The sequence below is a fragment of the Nansenia antarctica genome (assembly GCF_963989245.1).
Source record: "Nansenia antarctica genome assembly, chromosome: 4".
In the NCBI taxonomy this organism is placed as follows: domain Eukaryota; kingdom Metazoa; phylum Chordata; class Actinopteri; order Argentiniformes; family Microstomatidae; genus Nansenia; species Nansenia antarctica.
The window spans coordinates 27,238,116-27,262,985 of NC_137689.1; the positions used below are offsets into that span (position 1 = coordinate 27,238,116).

At 42.1% G+C, this 24,870-nt stretch overlaps 1 protein-coding gene across 1 annotated transcript; it reads right to left on the reverse strand.

The window, feature by feature from the left end:
• Nucleotides 1–2,981: 2,981 nt before the first annotated feature.
• On the reverse strand, nucleotides 2,982–23,261 carry gab3 (GRB2 associated binding protein 3; the record flags this gene model as incomplete). Its single annotated transcript, XM_080529305.1, has 9 exons — nucleotides 23,181–23,261; nucleotides 18,815–19,118; nucleotides 15,463–15,634; nucleotides 14,631–15,094; nucleotides 13,801–13,856; nucleotides 13,329–13,575; nucleotides 9,300–9,390; nucleotides 5,568–5,661; nucleotides 2,982–3,098 (listed from the first exon to the last, which is right to left on the reverse strand). Exons 1-9 carry the CDS (start codon nucleotides 23,250–23,252, stop codon nucleotides 2,982–2,984), a joined length of 1,617 nt encoding a protein of 538 aa, XP_080385431.1. The 5' UTR covers nucleotides 23,253–23,261.
• Between the last annotated feature and the right edge of the window lie 1,609 nt (nucleotides 23,262–24,870).

The following is a 24,870-nucleotide window of genomic DNA, read 5'->3' on the forward strand; positions in this document are numbered from 1 at the left end:
ATTATATATATATATATATATGTTACGGTACATGTGGGAAAACGGTTTATGTTGGCATTTCCGGGGACATGGCAGCATAAAACGTAGACTTGGTACATGCTGGCATGTCTAACCCTAACCCTAACCCTAGCACCCTAGCACCTAACCATAACCCTAGTTTTCCTACATGTACCGTATTCCCACATGTACCGTAACGTAACATATATATATATATATATATATATATATATATAATACCACTTTGTTTATGGCAGCCGAACCATGGGACAACATTTTGGTTGTCCGTCTCCTGGGGTGGCTTTCCTACCGTAGTTCCAGCACAATGTTCTAACATGACTGATTTCATGCCTACCATGACAGGCTGAGGCACCTTGATGTCTGATCCAAGGCTCAAATGAAGCAAGAGTTGATGACATTTTAAAGGTGATTCCAGTACCTGTGTTTTTTAGCCATTATAATGGCTACTTCAAGGAAAGTTTTATCTGAATTACACATGAAAAATGTTCTGTGATCAATCTATACAGTATATAAAACATTTTTAAAAGGATATTTATATGCCTCAAAAAGGACTGATACACTGAATAGAGTATGAACGTGTATTATGAAAGTGTGCAGTGATTTAACAGAACGACAAACAGCTTTGATAAGTATGATGAAGTGAAGGCATCTTTATGAGTTGATAGGAACATTCATTCATTTATAACAATGTGCATTATAATGAAAACACAATGCTCATATATCTGAATTGTTAGGTTTTCATTTTATTGTTTGTTTTATCAGAAATTATGGATGATCTTTCATTTATTCTGTGACAATGACTTGGAATAAATCAAGATTCGTCAAAATTATTTCTTTCTTAACTGAAGTTGTGCCGTGTCCTATTTGGTGCCATGGATAAACATCAAACATCAAATCCAATTAGCCTGAAAGCTCGGTGCCATGTTTCTATTGACTTTCTCCTTGAAGAATCACAACCATTCCCTCACAATGTACCAAAAGACAGTATAATGAAGCACACTAACATGTAAGAGAAATAATGTATAATATCTATTAAAGGAATTACCAATAATGTGTGTAGAGATCAATTTATTGTCTTTTACAGTCTATTCTTGTTCTTACGCTTTATTCAGACTATGCTCTTACCATCTCATTATAAGAAGAGTCATTGAGATTCTTCATAATGGAAGAATAATGTTACATTTGAATGAGACTTTCAAGTAAAATTGTATTTTCAATAACTTGAAAATCCATTGATACATTGTAGAAGAAAAGGCCTTTTTCTAAAAGTATGAACATGGGTTCACAGATGATAAATACACTTCACAATGTTCAGTTTTGGGGTTGACCAACATCTCACCACCTTTGAGTTATTGATAAACTACAGCAAATGACTGCACTTTAGCGCCTCCTAAAGGTCAATATGTGGAGTAGTAGACTTAGCAGCAGCCTGCTGAAGTACCCACGTTGACATTTTACAGTCAAATGGTAAATGGACTGACTTATATAGCACCTTTATCCAAAGCGCTTTACAACGGCCTCTCATTCACCAATTCACACACACATTCACACACCAATGGCGATAAGCTACCATGCAAGGCGCTGCATGCCAGCCCGCTCACTGGGAGCAATTTGGGGTTCATTGCCTTGCCCAAGGACACTTCGACATGTGGCCAACCGGGGTTCGAACCACAGATCTACCAAACTTGCGATCATTAGATGGCGGCTCTACCTCCTGCGCCACAGCCGCCCCACAGTCAGTGACATCTACTAGCAGTGAACGACACACCAGATGTATTTCAGCTAAAAGTGATTTATTAAAGCAGGAGAACATTCCTGAATGTGCATTCTTTGCATACTTGACACCTACAAATTAAAGCATGTATTTCTGGAAATGGTGCGCGACCTGAAGACGGTACTGTTTGTGAAATACAGGTTCAACATTATCTTTAGAATCACTTCCTGAAGACTATGGCTTTTCTGACTGATAGTTCCGCACCTCGACGAGTTCGGATAGGCACGCTGAGTTGTGCTTTTTTTCTAGATGTCCCTATCACAATGGTGACGCGTGGTTGTGGATGGAGTCATTGGTACCCTAGGTGACACAGCATCGTGGTCTGAGACGTTCATCTGCCGTAGATGAACGGCCCTTCGTTCACTTCAGTCCTATGCACGGGACTTGTTGTACTTCGCTTTTTTTGCTGTTTGCTGCCGATCCAGAGCGTCACTTCAAAGCATCATTTTTAAAAAGAGCAATGTTATAAGCAGAAGCATTCGTGAATCTTTTGTGGACAGGGTGTTTTTCTTTATTGACTTGCTCATGTACTTGTTGGCAGTGGAGGCTGGTGGAGGTAGAACATCGGAGGATGGGCTCAATGTAATGCATGGAATGGAGTCAGGAATGGTATCGACCGTGTGATATACCGTTCCTCATTCCATCCATGAATTACAATAAGCCCATCCTCCGATGTTCTACCTCCACCAGCCTCCCCTGACGAGTAGCCTACAGTTGGACGTTAACGTCTGTTTAGTTTCAGTTCCTGCTCCGACCATTGTTCAGGTGTAACCATAGCATTCCAGCGTTCTAGCATTCCAGCGTTCTAGCATTCCAGCGTTCCATGAAATCTGGTTCAGCGAAGGAATGAGCTGAGGCGTTTTTTTGAATGTCCTTCTCATGGAGTCCAACTTCATACAAAACACAGTACGTGACAAAGTGACAATCACAGTGTATCTTGGATGTGAATATTTACAGTGAATATTTTGATCCCCCCCGCCCCCCTCCCCCCCGCAACCAACAGACCAATGATTAAACCTCTCTTTGACAACAACAGCAACAACAACAACAACAACACTGTTTTCCACCTGCATAGCTGTTCATATTTGACCTGATTGATTGAAGTGCTTTTATGTTGTGCTTCAGGATCTCTTCCGACGGATCTTTCAACGTGCTGCGGCATACTGTGTCGTCTGTCTTTGTGGATGATTTACACTTTTGACTGCCGCACGTCCTTCCACTCCATCTTGGTGCTCTGCAGGGCCATGGTCTTCTTCTCATCCACCTGCACGTAGTCCACGCGGTGCTCATCCGCCAGGAACGGCTTCTGCGTGAAGAAGGAAGGGAGAGGTGGTCTCAGAATCAGTAACAGGATGTTCAATATTCAACCGGTGTCACCACAGCCTTATAACAAATGCAGGTCATATGTTGTCTTTCTGTCTGGGGGTAAGAACATTAGTATTCTCTCTGTCTGGGAGTAAGAACATTACTATTCTCTCTGTCTGGGGGTAAAAACATTAGTATTCTCTCTGTCTGGGGGGTAAGAACATTACTATTCTCTGTCTGGGGGTGAGAACATTACTATTCTCTGTCTGGGGGTAAGAACATTACTATTCTCTGTCTGGGGGGTAAGAACATTACTATTCTCTGTCTGGGGGTGAGAACATTACTATTCTCTGTCTGGGGGTGAGAACATTACTATTCTCTGTCTGGGGGTAAGAACATTACTATTCTCTGTCTGGGGGTGAGAACATTACTATTCTCTGTCTGGGGGTAAGAACATTACTATTCTCTGTCTGGGGGTGAGAACATTACTATTCTCTGTCTGGGGGTGAGAACATTACTATTCTCTGTCTGGGGGTAAGAACATTACTATTCTCTGTCTGGGGGTAAGAATATTACTATTCTCTGTCTGGGGGGTAAGAACATTACTATTCTCTGTCTGGGGGTGAGAACATTACTATTCTCTGTCTGGGGGTAAGAACATTACTATTCTCTGTCTGGGGGTAAGAACATTACTATTCTCTGTCTGGGGGTAAGAACATTACTATTCTCTGTCTGGGGGTGAGAACATGACTATTCTCTGTCTGGGGGTGAGAACATCACTATTCTCTGTCTGGGGGTGAGAACATTACTATTCTCTGTCTGGGGGTGAGAACATCACTATTCTCTGTCTGGGGGTAAGAACATTACTATTCTCTGTCTGGGGGTGAGAACATTACTATTCTCTGTCTGGGGGTAAGAACATTACTATTCTCTCTGTCTGGGGGTAAGAACATGACTATTCTCTGTCTGGGGGTAAGAACATGACTATTCTCTGTCTGGGGGTAAGAACATTACTATCTCTCTCACCAACCTACGCTATACCCTACCAACACCACCTAGCCTACGCTACACCCTACCAACACCACCTAGCCTACGCTACACCCTACCAACACCACCTGGCCTACGCTACACCCTACCAACACCACCCAGCCTAGGCTACAGCCTACCAACACCACCCAGCTTATGCTACACCCTACCAACACCACCTAGCCTACGCTACACCCTACCAACACCACCCAGCCTAGGCTACAGCCTACCAACACCACCCAGCCTAGGCTACACCCTACCAACACCACCTAGCCTAGGCTACACCCTACCAACACCACCTAGCCTATGCTACACCCTACCAACACCACCCAGCCTATGCTACACCCTACCAACACCACCCAGCCTATGCTACACCCTACCAACACCACCCAGCCTATGCTACACCCTACCAACACCACCTAGCCTATGCTACAGCCTACGACGCTACACCTGGTTGATTCTGCAGAGTTCCACCCAGCCAGTGCCATTTGCTGTCATGTCAGTACACATTTAGAGGCAATTCTGCAGTGTTGTGTACATCTATGTGTACATATATAGTGACTTCGGAAAGTATTCAGACCCCTTCCCTTTCTCCACATTTTGTTGTGTTATAGACTCAATTTTAAAATGGATTAAAAGATACACATACACAATAGCCCAGAATGACAAAGTGAAAACACGTTCTAAACAAGTGTTTATAAGTGTATTAAAAATGTAAATACAGAAATACTTCAGGTACCCTAGACCCTTCTCTATGACACTCTTAAAATGAGCTCGAATTCATATCTTTGTTTTTATAGGGTCTCTTTATAGGGTCACAGAAGTGAACATTAAACCATTAAACCATACAAGCTGACACATGCACTGAATGTTGTTCATTGTTTGCGGGTGTGTCCAGAATACCAATTCTGGCAGGGCCTCTATAGAGTAAGACAAGATACTGTTGATGCAGGCTTGCTCTGATGGTGACAAGAATCGATCATTTGTCTTGATATACCTCACATACTAAGTGGGAGTAAATGCACTTCAAGAAAATGTCACACACAGAACATGAAGACACTCTGAGGACTCATTGCCTAGATATAGCAGATTGGAGATTGAATGATAAAAGTGTGCGTACCGAAACACACAAGTCCCAGAGATTATTTTCCATTGATTTGTCTGCAAATGGGAAAATGTTTGATGCCAATCTATCTACCACCAAGTGGATCAGTTAGACACGCAGAAAGGAGTTCTTGTTGGGTTCAGAGGGGGTTCCTGATAGAGACACATATTACCGGCTGAATAGAGGGAGCTGAGTGGATGACGACTGTCATTTTCGATGGAAGTCATTAAAGCTGACAATGTCTGATCAAATGGAGAGACAGGTCCTCGAATTGATTTCCTGTCTTTGCTGTGGAGACAGGCCATTCTTTGACCTTTCGTCTATTTCATTGAGCTTTACCTTTTGCACAGGAGAAGGTGACGCAGAATTGAAGTCCAGTGAAAGGTAGTCCAGGTTGGATCTCCTGTGCCACGGCTGGGCTGATCCATCACCGCTAGGGAAGAGCATACGGTCCTGCCATGAAAGGAAAAGGACAGTCAGGCTAAACTCCACATGTCGTGACGTTAGAATTATAAGGTTCTATCTCCATTTTTGTCAAAATTTAGTTTTTTACATAATCTGATCCATTAGGTGTTTATTAATGCCTGTGTGGTGTTAGTTTTTAAATGTGGACATTTTTGAGTTAGTAATTCATAAAATATAAAGGTTCCATCTCACAAAACATAATGGAATGTAAAAACTTTGACGCTCAATATCTCTGAACTACCCGAAACGGAGATAGAACCTTATAATTCTAAGCTCACGAAATGTGACAGGGACTGGTGTTTTGGTCCGCAAGTAGGGCAAGGTCATTTTCCCAGTTTTTCTTTCCAGATCATATGCCTTTCAAATGATGTGTCATACATTGAAATCTGAAAAAAGTTGAAAAAGATATGTGTATTTGAATGTTGATACGCCCCCAAATCAACAAACAGAAATTCAGTCTCAAAGTTTTAACACTTTTCACAGGCAGGTAATGGGTGGGAACAATAGCTGGTTAACTCCACCCCCAACCACTCCCCCAGGACAACCACTCCTCTATTACACTACCTGTCATTATCTACCCATTATCTACCTGTCATCTGTCAGTGGGGATGTCAGCTAACCCTCAGGAAACAAACTTGCAGGGCTGACGTGTGACATGTACAAGTGACACACTTTAAATTGCTAAATAATAATAATAATTACAGATTCATAATTTTTTATTGCCATGTGTGCCAAAAGTTTATTACATCCCATAGTAAAAAATGTGTGCAACTCACTACACTAGTTAACAAACTAACACGTTTGGCTATCGCATGTAACTCACTACACTAGTTAACAAACTAACATGTTTGGCTATCACATGTAACTCACTACACTAGTTAACAAACTAACATGTTTGGCTATCACATGTAACTCACTACACTAGTTAACAAACTAACATGTTTGGCTATCAAATGTAACTCACTACACTGACCCAAGAACAACACAGAAGGTGTGACGGTGTGTCGGCATCAAGTACATACAAACTTGTTTGGCTAGCCTAGTAAACACACACAGCTTAGTAAATAACGCATTTAACTCACACTTTCCAAAGAACAAAGGCGAAAAGTCCCGTGAATAGTATGTTGATCGACAAAACTTTCTTTGTGGATACAGTCATTGATGGCAGGGTCCATCTTGTAAACAAACAGACACACACACACACACACACACGGACCAATTGACCGGACCGTGTCACATTTATCCAATCACTAGCCTGAACCTTTCAACAGGGTACCCATAGCACTTAACGCTGCTCTGAGACCTGGCTCACACCTTCTTCTCAGATCAGAAAGTAAATACATTATAACTTAATCATCCATAATTACTATGGGGAATGATTTAAATTAAATGATTTCCCTCAACATCTTTGATATGGCCAATATTGATTGATGCGGCATATTAAGATGATTTGCTTATGATATGACAGTGAACTGGCAAGAGACCTCTGACAACTGATCCACCATAATTAGTTATTGGTGAATATGAAATGCAATGTTTTAAAGGAATAGTTCACTCAAATTAAATTACCATGTTAAAAATGTAATGCCGCCCCCGATCATCCCAGAATTCTCTGAAGTAAGTAAAGCCACTTTCACACACAGTTCCCTGTCCGGGTCTACCAGGCATTTGCACCGTTCACACATGACCGAATTGCCCGACAATTACCGGGTTGCTCCCTTTCACACATGTCGGCGATTCCCTGGTTGCGCGATCTACTAGAACTGGAGCGGGACGGGACCGCGGGACCGCCACTCACCATATATATATATCTGCCATATCATACCTCCGTTTTATATTGAAGAAAATGATGATAAATACATGTGGGACGGAGGTATGATGTGTGGTGCGTGGCGGTCCCGCGCGCCCGTCTCGTTCCAGTGAGTCAACTCGTTTTACGAGTGCTTACCATCAGCAAGTGTGCTCGCTAACTAAATCACTTTATTACCATTGATATAAACTTACTATACTAGTCCATAAGCACAGTATGGGAGAACTTGGTGATAAGCATATTATAAGCATAATCAATTATAGAAGATCTACTTGTGTTTTCCTGCTGGTCTCACTGCCTGGGTTTGAACAGACTTTGGGATTAACTACAACGTCTCCATAGGCTACATTAGAACTTCGCATCCTTTGAAAAAAATTGTGTGATGTAAGGATCTTGTAACTTCGCAAACAATAGCAGCATTTAAATGTTTAGTTTATGTTCAACTGGAAATGGTAGTGAGCAGTGAGCACAGAATTTCGTGTTTTGAATCTGCTGAGTTCGTTAAAAATGCCTTTAAAAAAGCCTTTAATATATATATAAATCTGCCATATATCATACCTCCACTATCATTGGAAATTAAGTAGTGTACAGTTGTGGAATTATATTTAGCAGTAGCGATATTGGGGCAGTTCTTATGCGCTCTGCCCTGCTGGTTGCGCAATGCAGGACAGCTGTGAAAGGAGACTGACCAGGCAATAATCAGGGTTGATTCAGACATGCAGCGACCCTGCAAATTTCATGGAATTATACATGGTCTGGACCAGGGTAATTATACATGGTCTCGACCAGGGAAATTGCCTGTGCGGATTACCCTGGTCAGTCCCATTCACACTTACACCGACCCTGGAAATGTCATGGAATCTACTGGGAAGGCTCGTATGTGTGAAAGGGGTAAGTAAGTCATGTTTATTTATATAGCACATTTTACAACAACAAAACTGACCTAAGGGCTGGATGGTGGCGCAAGAGGTCAGCCAAGTACGGGGGTGCCTGCCCGTTAAGTGATTTAAAAACAATCAACATTTTAATTTAAAATCAATACTGAAAAGATTCAATAACTTGATTTAAATTACTTTGAGATGACAGGGGCATGAAACATGCTAATTTAGGGTACATGACATACATGACATTTGTCCAAAGATTCCTTTCAGGGTAGGGAAACAAATATGTGATGAAATAATGTGGGTGAACTATCCCTTTGACTACATCAATGTCTAGATAATCAGGAACAAAGCTTTATTCCCCCTTTCAGACAGTTTTGAACCACTCAGATAGTTATCCTGAATCATTCATTTGGACTGGGTGTAGAATAGGCCGACAGTACTCATGAAGTGATGCAGATGTAACTATTTGTAATATAATTAGAAAAGGTAACATTACTATTGGATTGCAGCTGCCATCTTGGTCTCCTTTAATTCCCCCTTTCCCATGTCTTCTTTCCAGAGGGAAACAGTGCATTGAATTGCTAGGAACAACACAAATGCATGCACACACACACACACACACACACACACACACACACACACACACACACACGCGCGCACACACACACACACACACACACACACACACACACACACACACACGCACGCACACGCACGCACACGCACGCACACAAATGAGTTAAGAGCAACGTGTAATTCAAATATTCAAGATAAAATCAATTAGGCCTACATGTGTAACTAGATAATATGACTCATATAGAATATGATACAGGCAGCCAGCAGATGGGACTGACGTTGTCTGATATTGAATATGAATATGACATGAATGTTTTATTTTTATTTTTCACTTACCCTGGCTCTGTCAGTGCTCTGCTCAAATGCAGATGTGTGGAACATTCTTTGATTGTGGACAGGCCACTCAGGTCCAGAGGGGGGGGTCGGGCTGGGAACCACAGAAACACGCTCAAATCAGTAATGATGAAACAACAATATTTGAGAAGAGCTGTGCTACAGTACAATATTGAGTCAGGAAATACTGGTACAGAAAGTTTTTTTTTTCAATGCAAGCATGCGTCAAATGTATTCTCATGGGAGTAAGCAGATAAAAATAGAATGTTAAAACCTTATCTGTTGGAAAATATGCGCTTCTGAAAGTTGTGTTTCCTCTAGTAGAGCTCAAATACGAGCAAATCATTAACCAACCAAAATCATCTTTAAATAACGAATACATGTTTCTAAATAAAGAACCTAATAATTTACTTTATAGATTAATGTTGATAAATGTTAGAATCATATTTTGTTTATAATAAGACATCATTAATCTATAAATGGTTTATAAATGAAAGTTATTATAAAGCGTTACCGAACTCTTTGGTCATGACATTAGATTAGATTAGATTAAATTGTATTGTCCTTGTAGAGTACAAGTACCAGACAACGAAATGCAGTTCAGCATCTAACCAGAAGTGCAAACAGTGATAAAACATCATATAAAACATGACAGTGACGGTGATAGGTACAAGTACGTATGGCAAGTACGGTAGTTTAGAGCAGTGGTTCCCAACCTTTTTTGTCTTGTGTACCCCTTGAGCTGTTTTGCCATGCCAGAAGTACCCCCTCACTCATGCGTGTTGATTATTTCCCAAAAAAATCAATTAAACTCTAACTTGCAAATATAACATTTATTACTGACACACAGAGAGCAAAACCTCTTCTCATGTCTCCAAAACTCTAAACACATTTTCTGCTTTACACACATTTTGCTATTCAAAATGGCACTTTTTAAATGCACTGAACACGGTTTTCTGCACACAACAATCTGACAAAGTCACATGTTTGCCATTTCAAAACATTGCCATTCAAAATTAGACTACATGAGCTAATTGGCCAATACATGTGCCACCTGGCCACCTCAATGGTTAATTGTTACCACATGCCCACACACTCACTGAAAATAGAAAAATAAATAATAAATAATAATGAATTTGATTTGATATCTGTTTCTTTTCCCTTTCTCCTGCTCCTCTTTGGCTTCTGTCTGAGGTGCAGTGATGTCATCATTTTCTCATCCCAGAGTCTTGACTGATGGGGAGAGGAAACAGACAAGATGAGACAGGATAAAACTTATCACACACACACACACACACACACACACACACACACACACACACACACACACACTTAAACTTCTTATCTAACTCTACTGATTATTAATGAAATCATTTGAACCACTCCCCTTTAATACATAGATATTTACACCATTGTGAAAAATAGACTCACCCAGTAGCAGTTGCAATTCTTTTTTTCATCAGTTGAGCTTTAATGAGACACTTGAGGTTGCTTCTCTTTTATAATCTTTGACAGTTCTGGAGGCAGTGTGGCAACAGCAGTCACCAGGCTGCTCTCCACACTCAGTCTGTTCCTTGGCTTGGTTTTGATGTGGGTCAAAGCTGAGAAGGTCACTTCACAAATATATGTAGATCCAAAAGGCAAAAGTTCATTCAATGCACACTTTCTCAGCACTGGATATTCCTTTTCAACATCACACCAAAACTCTGTCAATGACTTGTCAGCATGTGCCATCTTCAACCCACGATCAGAGGACATGTCCATCAGATTTTCCTGCAGGCTTGCAGGAAGGCTGCTGCTGCTCCTGTCATTCACTCTGAATGGGTTCCTCACCCAGTCCAGTTTTTCTGACTTTGTTTCAATGTCATGAAAGTACTGGTTGAAGTCAGTGTCAAGTTTGGACAGATGTGCTTTAACTATTTTCACCACAGGACCTCTGTCAGCATCAGTGGTGGCGAGATGGCCATCAAGCAGTGGGAAACAGCTCACATCTCCATCCTTACATTTCCTCTCCCATAATTTAACCTTCTTTATGAATCCATTCACTTTGTCATACATGTTAAGGATGTGTGAGTACTTGCCCTGAAGTGAAAGGTTGAGCTCATTCAGCTTAGTGAAGACATCAGCAAGATATGCCAGCTGCGCAACCCACACTGCATCCTCAAACAGGGCTGCAAGAGGGTGGTCGTTTTCTGTCAGGAAAGCAAACACCTCGATGCGCAATTCATAGAGCCGCAGCAGCGTTTTGCCACGAGACAGCCAGCGAACGTCTGTGTGAAGCAGTAGCTGCTCATGCTCTGACCCGCTGCCATGACAAAGAGTTTGAAACAGTCTGTGGTTCATTGGCCGGGACTGAATGAAGTTAATCACCTTAACTGCGTCATCCATAACTGCACTTAACTCGGGGCTCATCCTTTTGCTGGCGAGTGCCTCCCGGTGAATAATACAGTGCATCCACTTAATTTCGGGGTTCACCTTCATCACACGCCCAAGCAGCCCACGCACCTTACCCGTCATTGCTGCCGCTCCATCGGTACAGATGTGACTGCAGGATTTCCACTCCAGATCGTTGTCTTTGAAGAAGCTGTCAATAATCAGAAATATTTCCTCGCCAGTTGTCTTTCCTGGCAGCGTCTTGCAAAACAAGATATGCTCATTTATGTCCGACTCTTCTTTATAACGCACAAAAGCCAGCAGCTGAGCCTCCCCACTAACGTCGGTCATTTCATCTAATTGCAAAGCGAACTGACCTGCTTGCTTCATTTTATCCACCACTTGTCCGACAATATTTATGGACATATCATCAATCCTACGGGAGACGGTATTGTTAGATAATGGTACCAACTTGAGCGCGTCAGCTGCTTTCTTGTCCAGCATAGTTTGAGCCAAAATCACAGCGGCAGGCAAAATCAGATCTTCGGCGATTGAATGTGGGGTTTTTGACTTAGCCACTAGTAATGAAACAGCATAGGACGCCTCCAGTGCTTTGCTTGACACACTTGCCGCTTTTTTCAGTGTAGCCTGACTTGACTTGAACTCTGACAGTTTTCGCTTGAAAAAGTCGTCAGTTTTACCAACAGTTGCTAGGTGTTTGGTGCTCTGGTGTCGCTGTAAATGGGCTGGCTTCATTGAATTATTAGCCAGGACTTCGCTGCAGAAAAAGCACTGTGGCTGTGGTGGATCAGCCGATGTACATGTAAATCCCCACAAAACATATGTTTCCAAATAATAGCGGGGTCCTTTTTTTCTTTTTTTCTCTGATCTGACCGTCTGATCTGCCTCTGAAGCTGGTCGTTTTAGCCATCTGTCCATCTTTGCGGTATACTGACAGGCCTAGCTGACGTGCGCGCGTAAATGAACGTAAATGAACGTGATTTAAATGTGACGTGACTACCACGTGTGTTACAGTCATCACCTGTCGGGGAGGAACTTAAGTTGCAGCGTACCATTTTAACAACAGGTTTATGAAACGACTATATTTAATTATTTTTTTGGAAAGGGAAATAAATTATAATTCAAAATCTTTCCACGTACCCCCTGCAATCCCCTCACGTACCCCTAGGGGTCCGCGTACCCCCGGTTGGGAACCACTGGTTTAGAGGTATATACTGTTATAAGCTATGTGCAGTTAAGGTAGCTATGTACATTTAATGTAGATATGTACAGTTGTGTAGATATGTACAGTTAAGGTATCTATGTACAGTTAAAGTAGATATGTACAGTTATGGTAGCTATGTAGAGTTAGGGTATCTATGTACAGTTAAAGTAGATATGTACAGTTAAGGTATCTATGTACAGTTAAAGTAGCTATGTACAGTATGGTATGTACAGTTAAGGTAGATTATGTACAGTTAAGGTAGCTATGTACAGTTAAGTAGATATGTACAGTTAAGTAGATATGTACAGTTAAGTAGCTATGTACAGTTAAGGTAGCTATGTACAGTTAAGGTAGCTATGTACAGTATGGTATGTACAGATGTATAAATAGAGGCTATAGCAAAAAGAGGTATGTGCAATGTTTCTAGGCCTCACCCCTCCTCCGAGGTTTCAGATTGCGGTTGACCGGTGGCGGCCCCAGGTCCACAGGCAGCCGCAGAGCCGGGGTGGGAGGGGCGCCAGGGGACACAGGGTTGCTGTTGGACTTGAGGAAGGCGATCGAGGAGGGGCTCATAGGGATGTACCCGTCTGATACCTCATCAGCAGCGGAGGTGGAGGGCGAGGCCATGGGCACATACGAGTCCTCCTGGCAGTCTGGACTCTGAGAGGCAATGAACGGTGACTGCAAGACAGAGAGGCACGAGATGAGGAAAACTTCCAGGCTTAGGAAGGTGTATAGTGTATATGGGTCATTTATAAATCACAACTGTTGTCTGACATGCAAGACATAAACCGTGTCAGTTATGTAAGATAAATGCCCAGCAAAGCCACTAGAAGTAAGAAAAAAATATAATAAGAAATTCAACATTTGCCCATCAGTTCGTTACATAAATAAATATTCTCTCACCAAATTAAGACTTAGCCTTTTGTTCCAGTTCTTCGCTGCACTGCCCTCAACTTCTTCTGAATACAAAAGAAATATCACTGATACAGGTAATCAATCATCTGTCATATACCTGGACAGGAACAATTGCAAATAAAGACATCATCTGTATGGCTGGAATGGCTGGAATGGAAATCATCTTTTATAGACAATAGTATTCTAATGGAATGAAACAGACCTAGTAGTGTTAATGTTATATATGTACTGTATCTAATGGCTGCATTATATACAGTACATGTATCAGCAAGGTATACAGTGCCTTCATGTTGTTGTGTTATAGGCCCTATAAAAACAAAGATATTAATTCTAGCTAATTTATGAATGTTATAGCCAGGTCTGATATATGCATAGCACATAGCATAGCACATAGCATAGCACATAACATAGCACATAGCATAGGTCTGAGTACATGAGGTATTTCTGTATTAAAAATGTAATTTAAATACACTCACTGAATGTCTAGAAACATGTTTTCACTTCATTCTGGGGTATTGTGTGTGGATCGATAAAATTATGATTTTAATTGAATCCATTTGAAATTGAGTCTATAACGCAAAATGTGGAAAAAGTGAGGGGGTCTGAATACTTTCCGAAGGCACTATATATACAGTACATACAGTATATCAGTAAGGTATATATTACATATAACATAAATGTAAGAGACACCTGCCCAGAGACTACAGTTCTAAATGAGTCGGCTGGCCACACCTGCCACATTGACAGACATGTCTTAAATATACCTCTTCTAAAATGCTCCAGGCCTGACAGAGAGATCCTTCTGGGGAGTAGTGCACCTTGGAGGCGCTGCCCGCTCCCTGCCAACGACCCCCCCACGGACCCCTCATCTGCGGGCTGATCTGATAGGTGGAGGGGCTTGGGGGGCAGAGGTGGAGGAGTCTGTCCGTCGCTAGTCACGTCCAGTATCGAGGAGGAGGAGGAGGAGGAGGGGTACGGCTTGTCGAACTGGAACACGTCGGGCGTGCGGTGGTGGTGGTGGTGGAGGAGAGTCCGTGGAGTGGACGAGGAGGACGAGGAGAAATCCCCAGGTCTGTCGTGGGAGGTGGGGGCGGGACATGGGCCACCGAAGGGGGGGTTGGTGGTCCTGATGTGGGGGAAGGGGGAGGGACAGGGCCCTGTGTGGGGGAAGGGGGACGGTGAGGGGTCAGTGCAGGGGGGCGAGGAAAAGAAGACGTCCTCTGCGGTATTGTCCGACGAATTCTGTTCGAGAGATCTCTCCGAGGTGGAGAAGCTGTCACATCTACAAAACGACAACAACAAAAGATGTAGTGGGTGACATTTTGATCATCACTTCGTGAGCTTAGAATGATATGGTTCTATCTCCGTTTAGGGTAGTTCAGAGATATTGAGCGTCAAAGTTTTTACATTCCATTATGTTTTGTGAGATGGAACCTTTCTATTTTATTAATTACTAACTCAAAAATTTCACCATTTAAAAAAATAACACCACACAGGCATTAATAAACACCTAATGGATCAGATTATGTAAAAAACTAAATTTTGACCAAAATTGGAGACAGAACCTTATAATTCTAACGTCACGACGTCCCGAGAATAGGATGTTGATCCAGAGTCCTAAGGCTTTGAGGGGGGGACTGATACTGGTACCTGGTGATGCTCATCCTCCCCCCGGTCTCACACTGAGACAGGAAGAGGTAGTCCGGCGGATGGCTGGGCTCTGATTGGCTCAGCCTCTCCGCTCGGTCGTGGCTGCCGGTGAAGGACGTAGCGGGCGACGGCTGAGGGGAGGTCGGAGTGTGAGAGAAACCTTCCTCTGATCCTGAGAGAGAGAGAGAGAGAGAGAGAGAGAGAGAGAAAGAGAGAGAGAGGGAGGGAGAGAGAGACAGAGAGGAAGGGGGGGAGAGAGAGTGGGGGGGAGAGAGAGAGAGAGGGAGTAGAGAGGGAGGGAGAAAGAGAGAGAGAGAGAGAGAGAGGGAGAGAGAGAGAGGGAGCGAGAAAGAGAGAAAGAGAGAGAGGAGAGAGTGGGATCAGAATGTGTCTGGATGGCGTGGGTCAGTGTGGGTCAGTGTGACAGAGGAGGACTCAGAGGACTCCTGATCTGCCTGTAGTTACTGTAGTGATCTGCCTGTAGTTACTGTAGTGATCTGCCTGTAGTTACTGTAGTGATCTGCCTGTAGTTACTGTAGTGGTCTGCCTGTAGTTACTGTCACCAAGGCTTTGAAACCCAGTTGGAAGTGATGTCCAGCAGGGGGCAGAGGGACGGACGTACAGTAGAGGGTGTTTTTGTGGTTTTGCCCACCTTAGATGAAGGCCCAGTATGGCCTACCACATAACTCAACCACTTAACTCTTTTAACCCTATTATTAATTATCAATCAAACATTCCAATATCAATCAGCACCCAAATTGTGGAATGCACTGCCAATTTACATTAGGGATGCAACCTCAGCAAATTATGTTCAAGTCAAGACTAAAAACCCATCTTTTTAATATTGCCTTTAAATGACTAAATAATTAAATTAAGATTATAAAAACCCATCCTTTTAATATTGCATTTAAATTACAAAATAATTAAATGAAGATTATATAATGATTAAAGCACTTTGAGCTGCAACGTTTGCAGGAAAAGCGCTATACAAATAAAGTTATTATTATTATTATTATTATTATTATTATTATTCTGCTTGGATTTATTTAGTTTCTTTGGCTGTAAAAGTGTCAGAGAATGTCTCAGGAGTAAGTGCTTTTGACTCCTTTACCAGGATGACTTCAGCTTTCAATATCTGGCAGTTGTGTAACATTACTGTATGTGTAATAATGTGTAATAACAGTTTAAACAGCTATTTTAAACAGAGCAACGCCTCTCCTAAACACATGTCCACTATGGCACAGTATATCCACAACACACGCTGTATAAACAAGTCATATGTTGTATAAACATATGACATGTGTAGCATACACATGACCACAACAGCACCGACACACATTAACACATGAATGTCAAATTATAAGTGACTGTCAAATTGACCATAAAAAAAAAAGAAGTAGCATTTCTTTATATTTCCAAATCCATGTCTATCAATGCTTTACACATTCTTATTATTCTCGACATTTGTGGTTGAGGACATACTGTTTTGACTATGATTAAATGCTGATTTCAACATACATTTGAATAAGATGCACATGAATAAGATGCACATCATAACATCATAACATAATGACGTCTTGTGAAATACATCAAAGTAATTCAAATCAAACTACTTTTTTAAGAAACGTGAATTCTACGAGAATGAGAAACAGTAGGCCTACTTTTGAGTCTGTTTTTGGTGTGAACACATTGTTTCTTTAATGCAGAAGTGGGTTTAGCACAATACTGAATTCCAGCCAACCAGCCACAGACGCAACCAGATTACCCTAAATTATGGACATTTATTTTTTGGGTGTACTAAACAGTCAGCTAGTTCTGGGTGTTTCATTGTTAATGTCTCACATTGTGTTATCTTTTCCAGTAATGGGTAAGCCTTACGTGGAGATGTTCCTCTTCTCTTTCTTAGGAGATCATGTCTGTCTCTATCTATTCCTGACAGACAACAATGTTTGACTAACTGTTCCAACCGCCAGCTCTTATCCAGAGCTCTCCCCCTGGTGACGGGTTAATGAGAGGGAACCTGCTGTCTGAGTGGCCAACAGTCACCCTGGCTGAACTGGCACGTCTGGGGAGAGTTTGAGGATGTTTGGAGAGTTTGGAACACAGGGTTCACAAAGAAAACTAGAACGGTAGAGAATTTATGAAAACATCAAACAAATCTGTTTGAAACAAATGTTTATGTTTGTAAAACATAAAAACGCACAAAATGACGAGGCGCTGTGTGTGTGTGTGTCTTTGTGTGTGTGTGTGTGTGTGTGTGTGTGTATTTATGTGTCTTTGTGTGTGTATGTCTTTGGGTGTGTCTTTGTGTGTGTGTGTGTGTGTGTGTGTGTGTGTCTTTGTGTGTGTGTGTGTGTGTCTTTGTGTGTCTTTGTGTGTGTGTGTGTGTGTGTCTGTCTGTCTGTCTGTCTGTCTGTCTGTCTCTGTCTGTCTGTCTGTCTGTCTGTCTTTGCTGTAGGACATGGACATGGGTATGTGGAAGATACAAAGGATTCTCTATAAACTAACTTCAAATAAATACTATTTTTATTTCGTCAAGTCATGTAGTTTACACACAATAAATCATGCCATTGCATAATGGTATTGAATGTGCTGCGTCTGAAAAGTTTCTCGAGCCCTTCGAGGCTGCATTGACATCGCAGGTCGTAATGCCTAGTTCCTATAGTGTCTATATCCGATTTTCTGGAACGCCTGCTCATATCTACTTTTCAAATGACCCATATCTGATACCTGTGCTTACACTGAAGAAAGAAATCGGAATTGAGCGTTATATGCAACCTGCCTGCTTAGGCCGCAGTAGAAATGACACATATCCGATTCGTATCTGATTGAGGCCGGCATGAGAATGAGGCCTGAATCGGATCTGAGAATATCAGACTCAGTGTGCTTTTTTACTGTTTACACCTCCATGTTACATATCAGATCTGTGCCACACTTCGACCTGGCGGTGTAAACACAGCTTAAATGCAGCCTTGGAGGCAGTATACAGTATGATACATGGCTTGAGCAGCATTGGGAATACAAACGTTTCTTGCGAATGCAAATGTGGAAATGTACACATGACAACTGAACAGTGTTTACTCATTGGTTTGCATGTCGTGTCGTTGAGACACAGCTATGTCAATAGACACTAGACAGCCTACAATACACACACACACACACACACACACACACACACACACACACACACACACACACACACACACACACACACACACACACACACACACACATGCAAAGGCAACGCACACATGCCAAAGGAGGAAAGCCCTCAGGATTCCTCTTTTTTATTTTTATTTAACAAACATCTACAATATATTTGAAATGCTATTCTTACTGTCTCTGTCCCTACCTGTCCCATCGTCCAGTGGTCCGATGTGGCAGATCTGACTGATGTTGTAGACCCAGTTGGTCATCTCCTCTTCAGTTTTGGCCACCAGGTAGAAGATTCTAGAAGAAGTCTTCACCACGAAGAGGTGCTGGTTCTGGAACTCCCGCTTGACGAGCCGCTGTTCCGTCTGCATCTGCACCTCGCACTCCCTCAGGTCGATGGTGCGGATGGGCTTCTTGGAGGTTTTGCTGCGGTAGTACTCCAGCACATCTGGATTCCCGCACATGCGGCCTCTCCGAAGCACGAACCAACGCTTCCTCCACGCCTGCAGGGGAGACGGAGAACGTTCCAAGTCAGACAAATGAATCTGGGTGAAGTCCTCTAGCACAACTCATCAGTTACCTCGGTAACAAGTATTGATTACCATGCAGGCCAGACGTTTGTTTTCATGCTGTACTACTTCGCGTTCGTTTTGTCATACTCCGAAATGTGCCTTTGAGTATTTTGGTAATGAGTTTTGGTGCATTTCTATGTGACTTTAGTCCACGTCAAGGCCTCAGTAGCATTGCACTCCTCTGTCTCTTGATATGTTTTGATATCTTCTGGTGCAGATCTGACTATCATTTAACAAAACCATGATGATGATTTAGATTTATTTGATTTTGCTTTGGATAAAAGCGTCAGTTAAATGGCATGTATTACAGCCCAGAGACCATGTTCAATGGCAGATTTAGCAACATAATGTTCATCTAGTACCTCAAGTTAGACAACACCCTATTTCTTGCTTTTGGTCTGGTTGTTGTGCAGAACTGACAGCAACGTTTCCCAGAAGTGCAAAAAAAAGAGGAAGTTAATTCTATGCAGGAGAAAATGTCAGACGCACAAACAAAAGAGCTATTTGTGCAGCAATTGGTCACTACCAAATTGGAAAATATTAAAGATGGATGCATCGGTTCAGTAAATAAAAGGGATGCACTGTAAAACGTCAACAACATACAGTAGCTTTTGAGTAACAAACCCAACCACAATAATGCTCATCATTTGAAAGATCTACAAGAAATCAAGTTTACAATCCACTGTTGTATAGTACATCACCGTCTTCTTTTTTTCTTTCTTTTTTAAATATGTTTTTAGGGCATTTCTGCTTTATTGGGAAAGAGAGTAGAGACTGACAGGAAGAATGGGTGAGTGAGAGAGGAGGGATGACATGTATAGGTCGATGGCTGGAATCTAACCAGGGACCCTGTGATTATGTGGCATAGGCCTTTGTGAGCTATGCCACCCAGGCATCCCCATGACCACCCTCTTGATGTGATGTCATGCAAGTAGTAGGAACATTAGTAGTTATTGAGGGTATTTTTTCACCATTATTTGTGAGTTCAAGTTGATATGTGGCCCTTTATATACGGATAGAGTAACGTGAAGTATGATGGTGAGTCATTACTATTTTAATTGGTGGACTTTAATGCTAATTTAGAGTGTGCAATGACTCACATGGACTTCTAGATGCTGCTGTCAAATATTTATACGTGACCTCCATACAGTATCTGTTTTTCCAAACTTCTGCAATGTTATTATTAATTATTTAGAGCCGTTTCAAACAGCACCTTTGGATTTTTATATTTTTATACCATTGCCTCATAAATTCAGCATTCAGGTGATTCATGTATTATTCATCAGAAGACTGTTGGCATGAAAGACTAGAGGCCATGAAATAACAACTTTTGCTACTTTCTAATTTTATTTTCGGAAGTATTTTGAAGAAAAGCAGGCATCTAACAAATACAATCTAAAAAGTGATTGCCAACCACGTTGTAGGAGGATTGTCAACCCTGTGAATCCCATCTCCGTTGACTAGGCATTGTCTGCAGTGCTGCAAATGATCTATTTGGGGAATTTGGTACCTCTATGCAACAACCTTTCCAGAGAGTTTCCAATAAACAGTTTGTTCACTTTGTTTCAAACCCAAACTTTGGCTTGTTGTGCCCACAGTCCTTTCAGATGGACCATAAACATGGAACACGTTTTATATCCTCGTTTGCACCACATTGTACAGACGGCAGAGAGCAGGGCAGCTTATAGTCATCATCAGAGGTACACATGTTCAGTAAGTTTATATCCTCGTTTGCACCACATTGTACCGACGGCAGAGAGCAGGCAGCTTATAGGCATCATCAGAGGTACACATGTTCAGTAAGTTTATATCCTCGTTTGCACCACATTGTACAGACGGCAGAGAGCAGGGCAGCTTATAGTCATCATCAGAGGTACACATGTTCAGTAAGTCAATAGACATTTACATACTCTAAGGGTTTCTACACACGACAGGGCTACACACCACACTGTGCTTGCTAGCATATTTTCTTTTCACATTGTTCTTTTCCAGCACTGTTTCAGCAACAATGGTGGATGCTTAACCAGACACACACACACACACACACCTACACACACACACACACACACACACACACACACACACACACACACACACCTACACACAGCTCAGCTAAGATCCGCTTGGTTGAGCTCTAGTAAAAAAAAAGGCTATTTAAGTTGGAGAATATTTAACACACTAGATATACACAAGAGGAGATATACAGCATACGCATGCTTCACAAAGCCCTCCAATAGCATGCATTCAAACACTTCCTGCTGGGTGGTAACGACCTGATTCTGCTCTGAGTTCAACTCTGTCAGACAATAAGCCAACGTGGGGAGAATCTTACCATGATTCTACATGACCACATTTAAGTGTATTGCCTGTAATGGACAATAACTGTGTTAATCATTCTGACTTAAGTGTGACTAGTTCTATACTATCAGTTCAGATTATATATCCTTTCATAATACTTTTCATTAAGTTGTGTGTAAACCGTTACATTGAACTATATATTTTTGTAATATTAAACTTTTAATCAACTGTTAATATTGAACCATTGTATCTTATTGATCCTTTCATGTATTGTATTTACCCTTAGCTGTATGTATTACTACACTGGTGTGTTGGTGTGTTTGAATGTGTTTGTACGACAGCATGAGTAGCAACAAAGACTGCTGTGTCCCTTGCCTGTTACTGAATGCAAGCAGCCCTCTCTGATTATCTGTTTGATCAGTGTTTGAAAGACCGAGTGGATGTGGAGCTTCATTTGCGTGATTAGTCCTGTGTGCCCCCACACACTTTGCTATTGTATATATGATTTGGTTCTTGGAATGGAAAGCCATGTCCTTCCTGTTTGTCTGTGTCCTCCACAGAGCCCTTGAACTATTTTCCACCAAACACTGTCTCAGAAGTGACTCTCCCTCAAGTGAATTACTACAGCCCTCCTTCCTCTGGGCTAGTTGTCTCTCTCTGTAGAGGAAGTGCAAATAGCCATCATAAAGCTCTGGTCATTTCTGCCTGTCATACAGCCCTGGTCATTTCTGCCTGTCATACAGCCCCCCTGGTCATTTCTGCCTGTCGGGTCATTTGGAACTGCTTGGCAGTGACAGCACTTCCCATGTTTTGCAATACACACCCAAATTTCACAGAGAGGCCAACAGTCTCAACACACATCCCAGAATGGGTGGCCTCCCCCTTTCCTTCCCTACACAACAACCCTCTCACATGACCCCTACACAAACACTTGTCCCCGGTTCATTACTGGTCAAACACTCGTCATGAACATGGAAGCGGTTTGGAAAAAGAACTGTTCTTGAATCAGCGGGCCAAACCCCATCTTTTGAAATATGAATTTGTAAACAAAGTTTGACATTATAAACACAATGTCTCAGGGGCAGGTGATAAAACAGCAGATAAAAACCTCTATATTTACTAGAGAGGACATCCAAATGTTGTTTTCCAATGCAGTGGGGATGCATGACAGCATAGCTAGCACTGCAACAGCAGGTCCTATGCCACTACAATAAGATGAGGAAGAGGACAGAAGGGAGGTGGCATAGAGACATTGTTTACAGAAAGGCATACGCCGGTCATGACTCCACACGCCCAAGCCTCATCTAAAAGACCCACCACCAGTATCTTGTCTTAACTAACGGCATAGCAGTGCTGTTGTGTTGATGGCTGAGAATCACACACACACATGCTTGCGCACACACACACACACACACACACACACGCATACACACACACACACACACACACACACACACACGCTCACACACTCACACACTCACACACACACACACACACACACACACACACGCTCACACACACACACACACACACACACACACACACACGCTCACACACACACACACACACACACACACACACACACATACACACACACACAGCTCTGCAGCAGGAACTGGTACTACTCCTGCTTGGTTAGAATGCATCACAATAGCACATAAGCCACCCACCCGCCCAGCCTGTTTCTGTACTCACATATCTCTTTAGTTTCTTCTCCGGTGGAGATTTGATGAGCCAGCCGGTGCAGACCACATCCCCTGCACTCATCTTGCCTGCAGAGTGAATCCGGCGTGTTTTCTAGATAGAATTGTCTCCAAGCCACCGCCACTGCTGCTGTGAAACTGAGAGCAATCCTGTCTTCTTGTATACAGCCTACAGCCGCACAAAAAAGGAGGAAGTCAAGCCATTGATCACACTGACAGACAAGGGGAGAGGAGAGAGAGAGAGAGAGAGAGAGAGAGAGAGAGAGAGAGAGAGAGAGAGAGAGAGAGAGAGAGAGACGGAGAGTGAGAGAGAGCAAGGGAGAGAGAGGGGAGGGGGGGGGGGGTGGAGTGTGTAAGCTTGTGTCTGTATGTGTGTGGGTCTGACAGAGAGAGGGAGAGAGAGAGAGGGGGGGCGGGTAGAGTAGAGGTAGGAGGAGGAGGTATCCTTTTGGACATGACTAAGACATTTAATAAACAGAGAAGCACGCATGTGGGTGAGCTGTAGATCTGAACTGCCTGAAAAGTGCTGTGAAGGGACTTTCATCCACCATCTGTCACATAAGCCCTCCTATGTTCTCTGGGCATAATGACATGAACCCATGAATAACCTTGGTCTCCCAGACCTGCAAATGAACAACAATAAACAAGAGCATTCATTCATTTAATTTAATTTAATTTAAGATTGTACAATATAATATAAATCTATAGGCTACAAGACATTAAATAAATACCTATTACTATAACATAGTGTTTGAAGACATTTAACAATTCCTTTATAACAAGATATGTGATAGGATATTTTGCCTTAGAAACGAATTGAATAACATCAACAAAAAGTAATTTACTGAGAAAATACATAATATCATCCTAAGTTGTCGATCTTTAACGTGTCAATTTGGACTGATGTGGTGTGGCCCAAAGGTATGGAAGGTGGCACAGGTGCTCATAAAGAAGGTGACCCTAGTGACTTAAATCATTGCAGTCCAATTTCAAACTGTTGCTGTTAGAAAACTATTAATGTAAATGTCCAACTTCGCACCTTTCTAAATTAGATCTGTGTCTTGAATAATTGTCAATCTGGCTTTAGGGCTGGGGGGGGGAAGTGTGTTGCATCTCTAGTGATAAATGACATTGTTAATACTCCTCATATGAGGAAGCACTGTACAGCCCTCTTTATTGATCTTCCTAAAGCATTCAACACTCTTTATTATTGGAAAGACCGCCTTCCATGCTTAAATGAAACTGCTTGTAATTGGTTCCAGAACTACTTAACTGATAACTCAATGTGTTGGTTTGCAATCCCAGTTCATAGACATCGCTAAAGGAGCACCTCAAGGATGCAATTTAGGACTGTGCTCTTCACTATTTATATTAACAATAGTGGTTCCCTTGTAACTAACTGTAAATTACACCTGTAAATTACACCATTGTTTATCCATGTACGTCCTTGTCTACAGACTGCCTTCAACTTTTTTGGGGTTACATCCTATACATATCTAGGAATCTGGATTTATGACAAATATGGAGGATAGGAAGGAAATTATTCAGGCAACGCTCTAACAGTTCCTTACTATGGAGATATAATGTTATCCATGCAGCCACCAACACATTAAAATAATTGGATTGAGGATACGTTTTATAACTGGTATTTGGTTTCGTAGCCTCTGTACCTTATATCAATC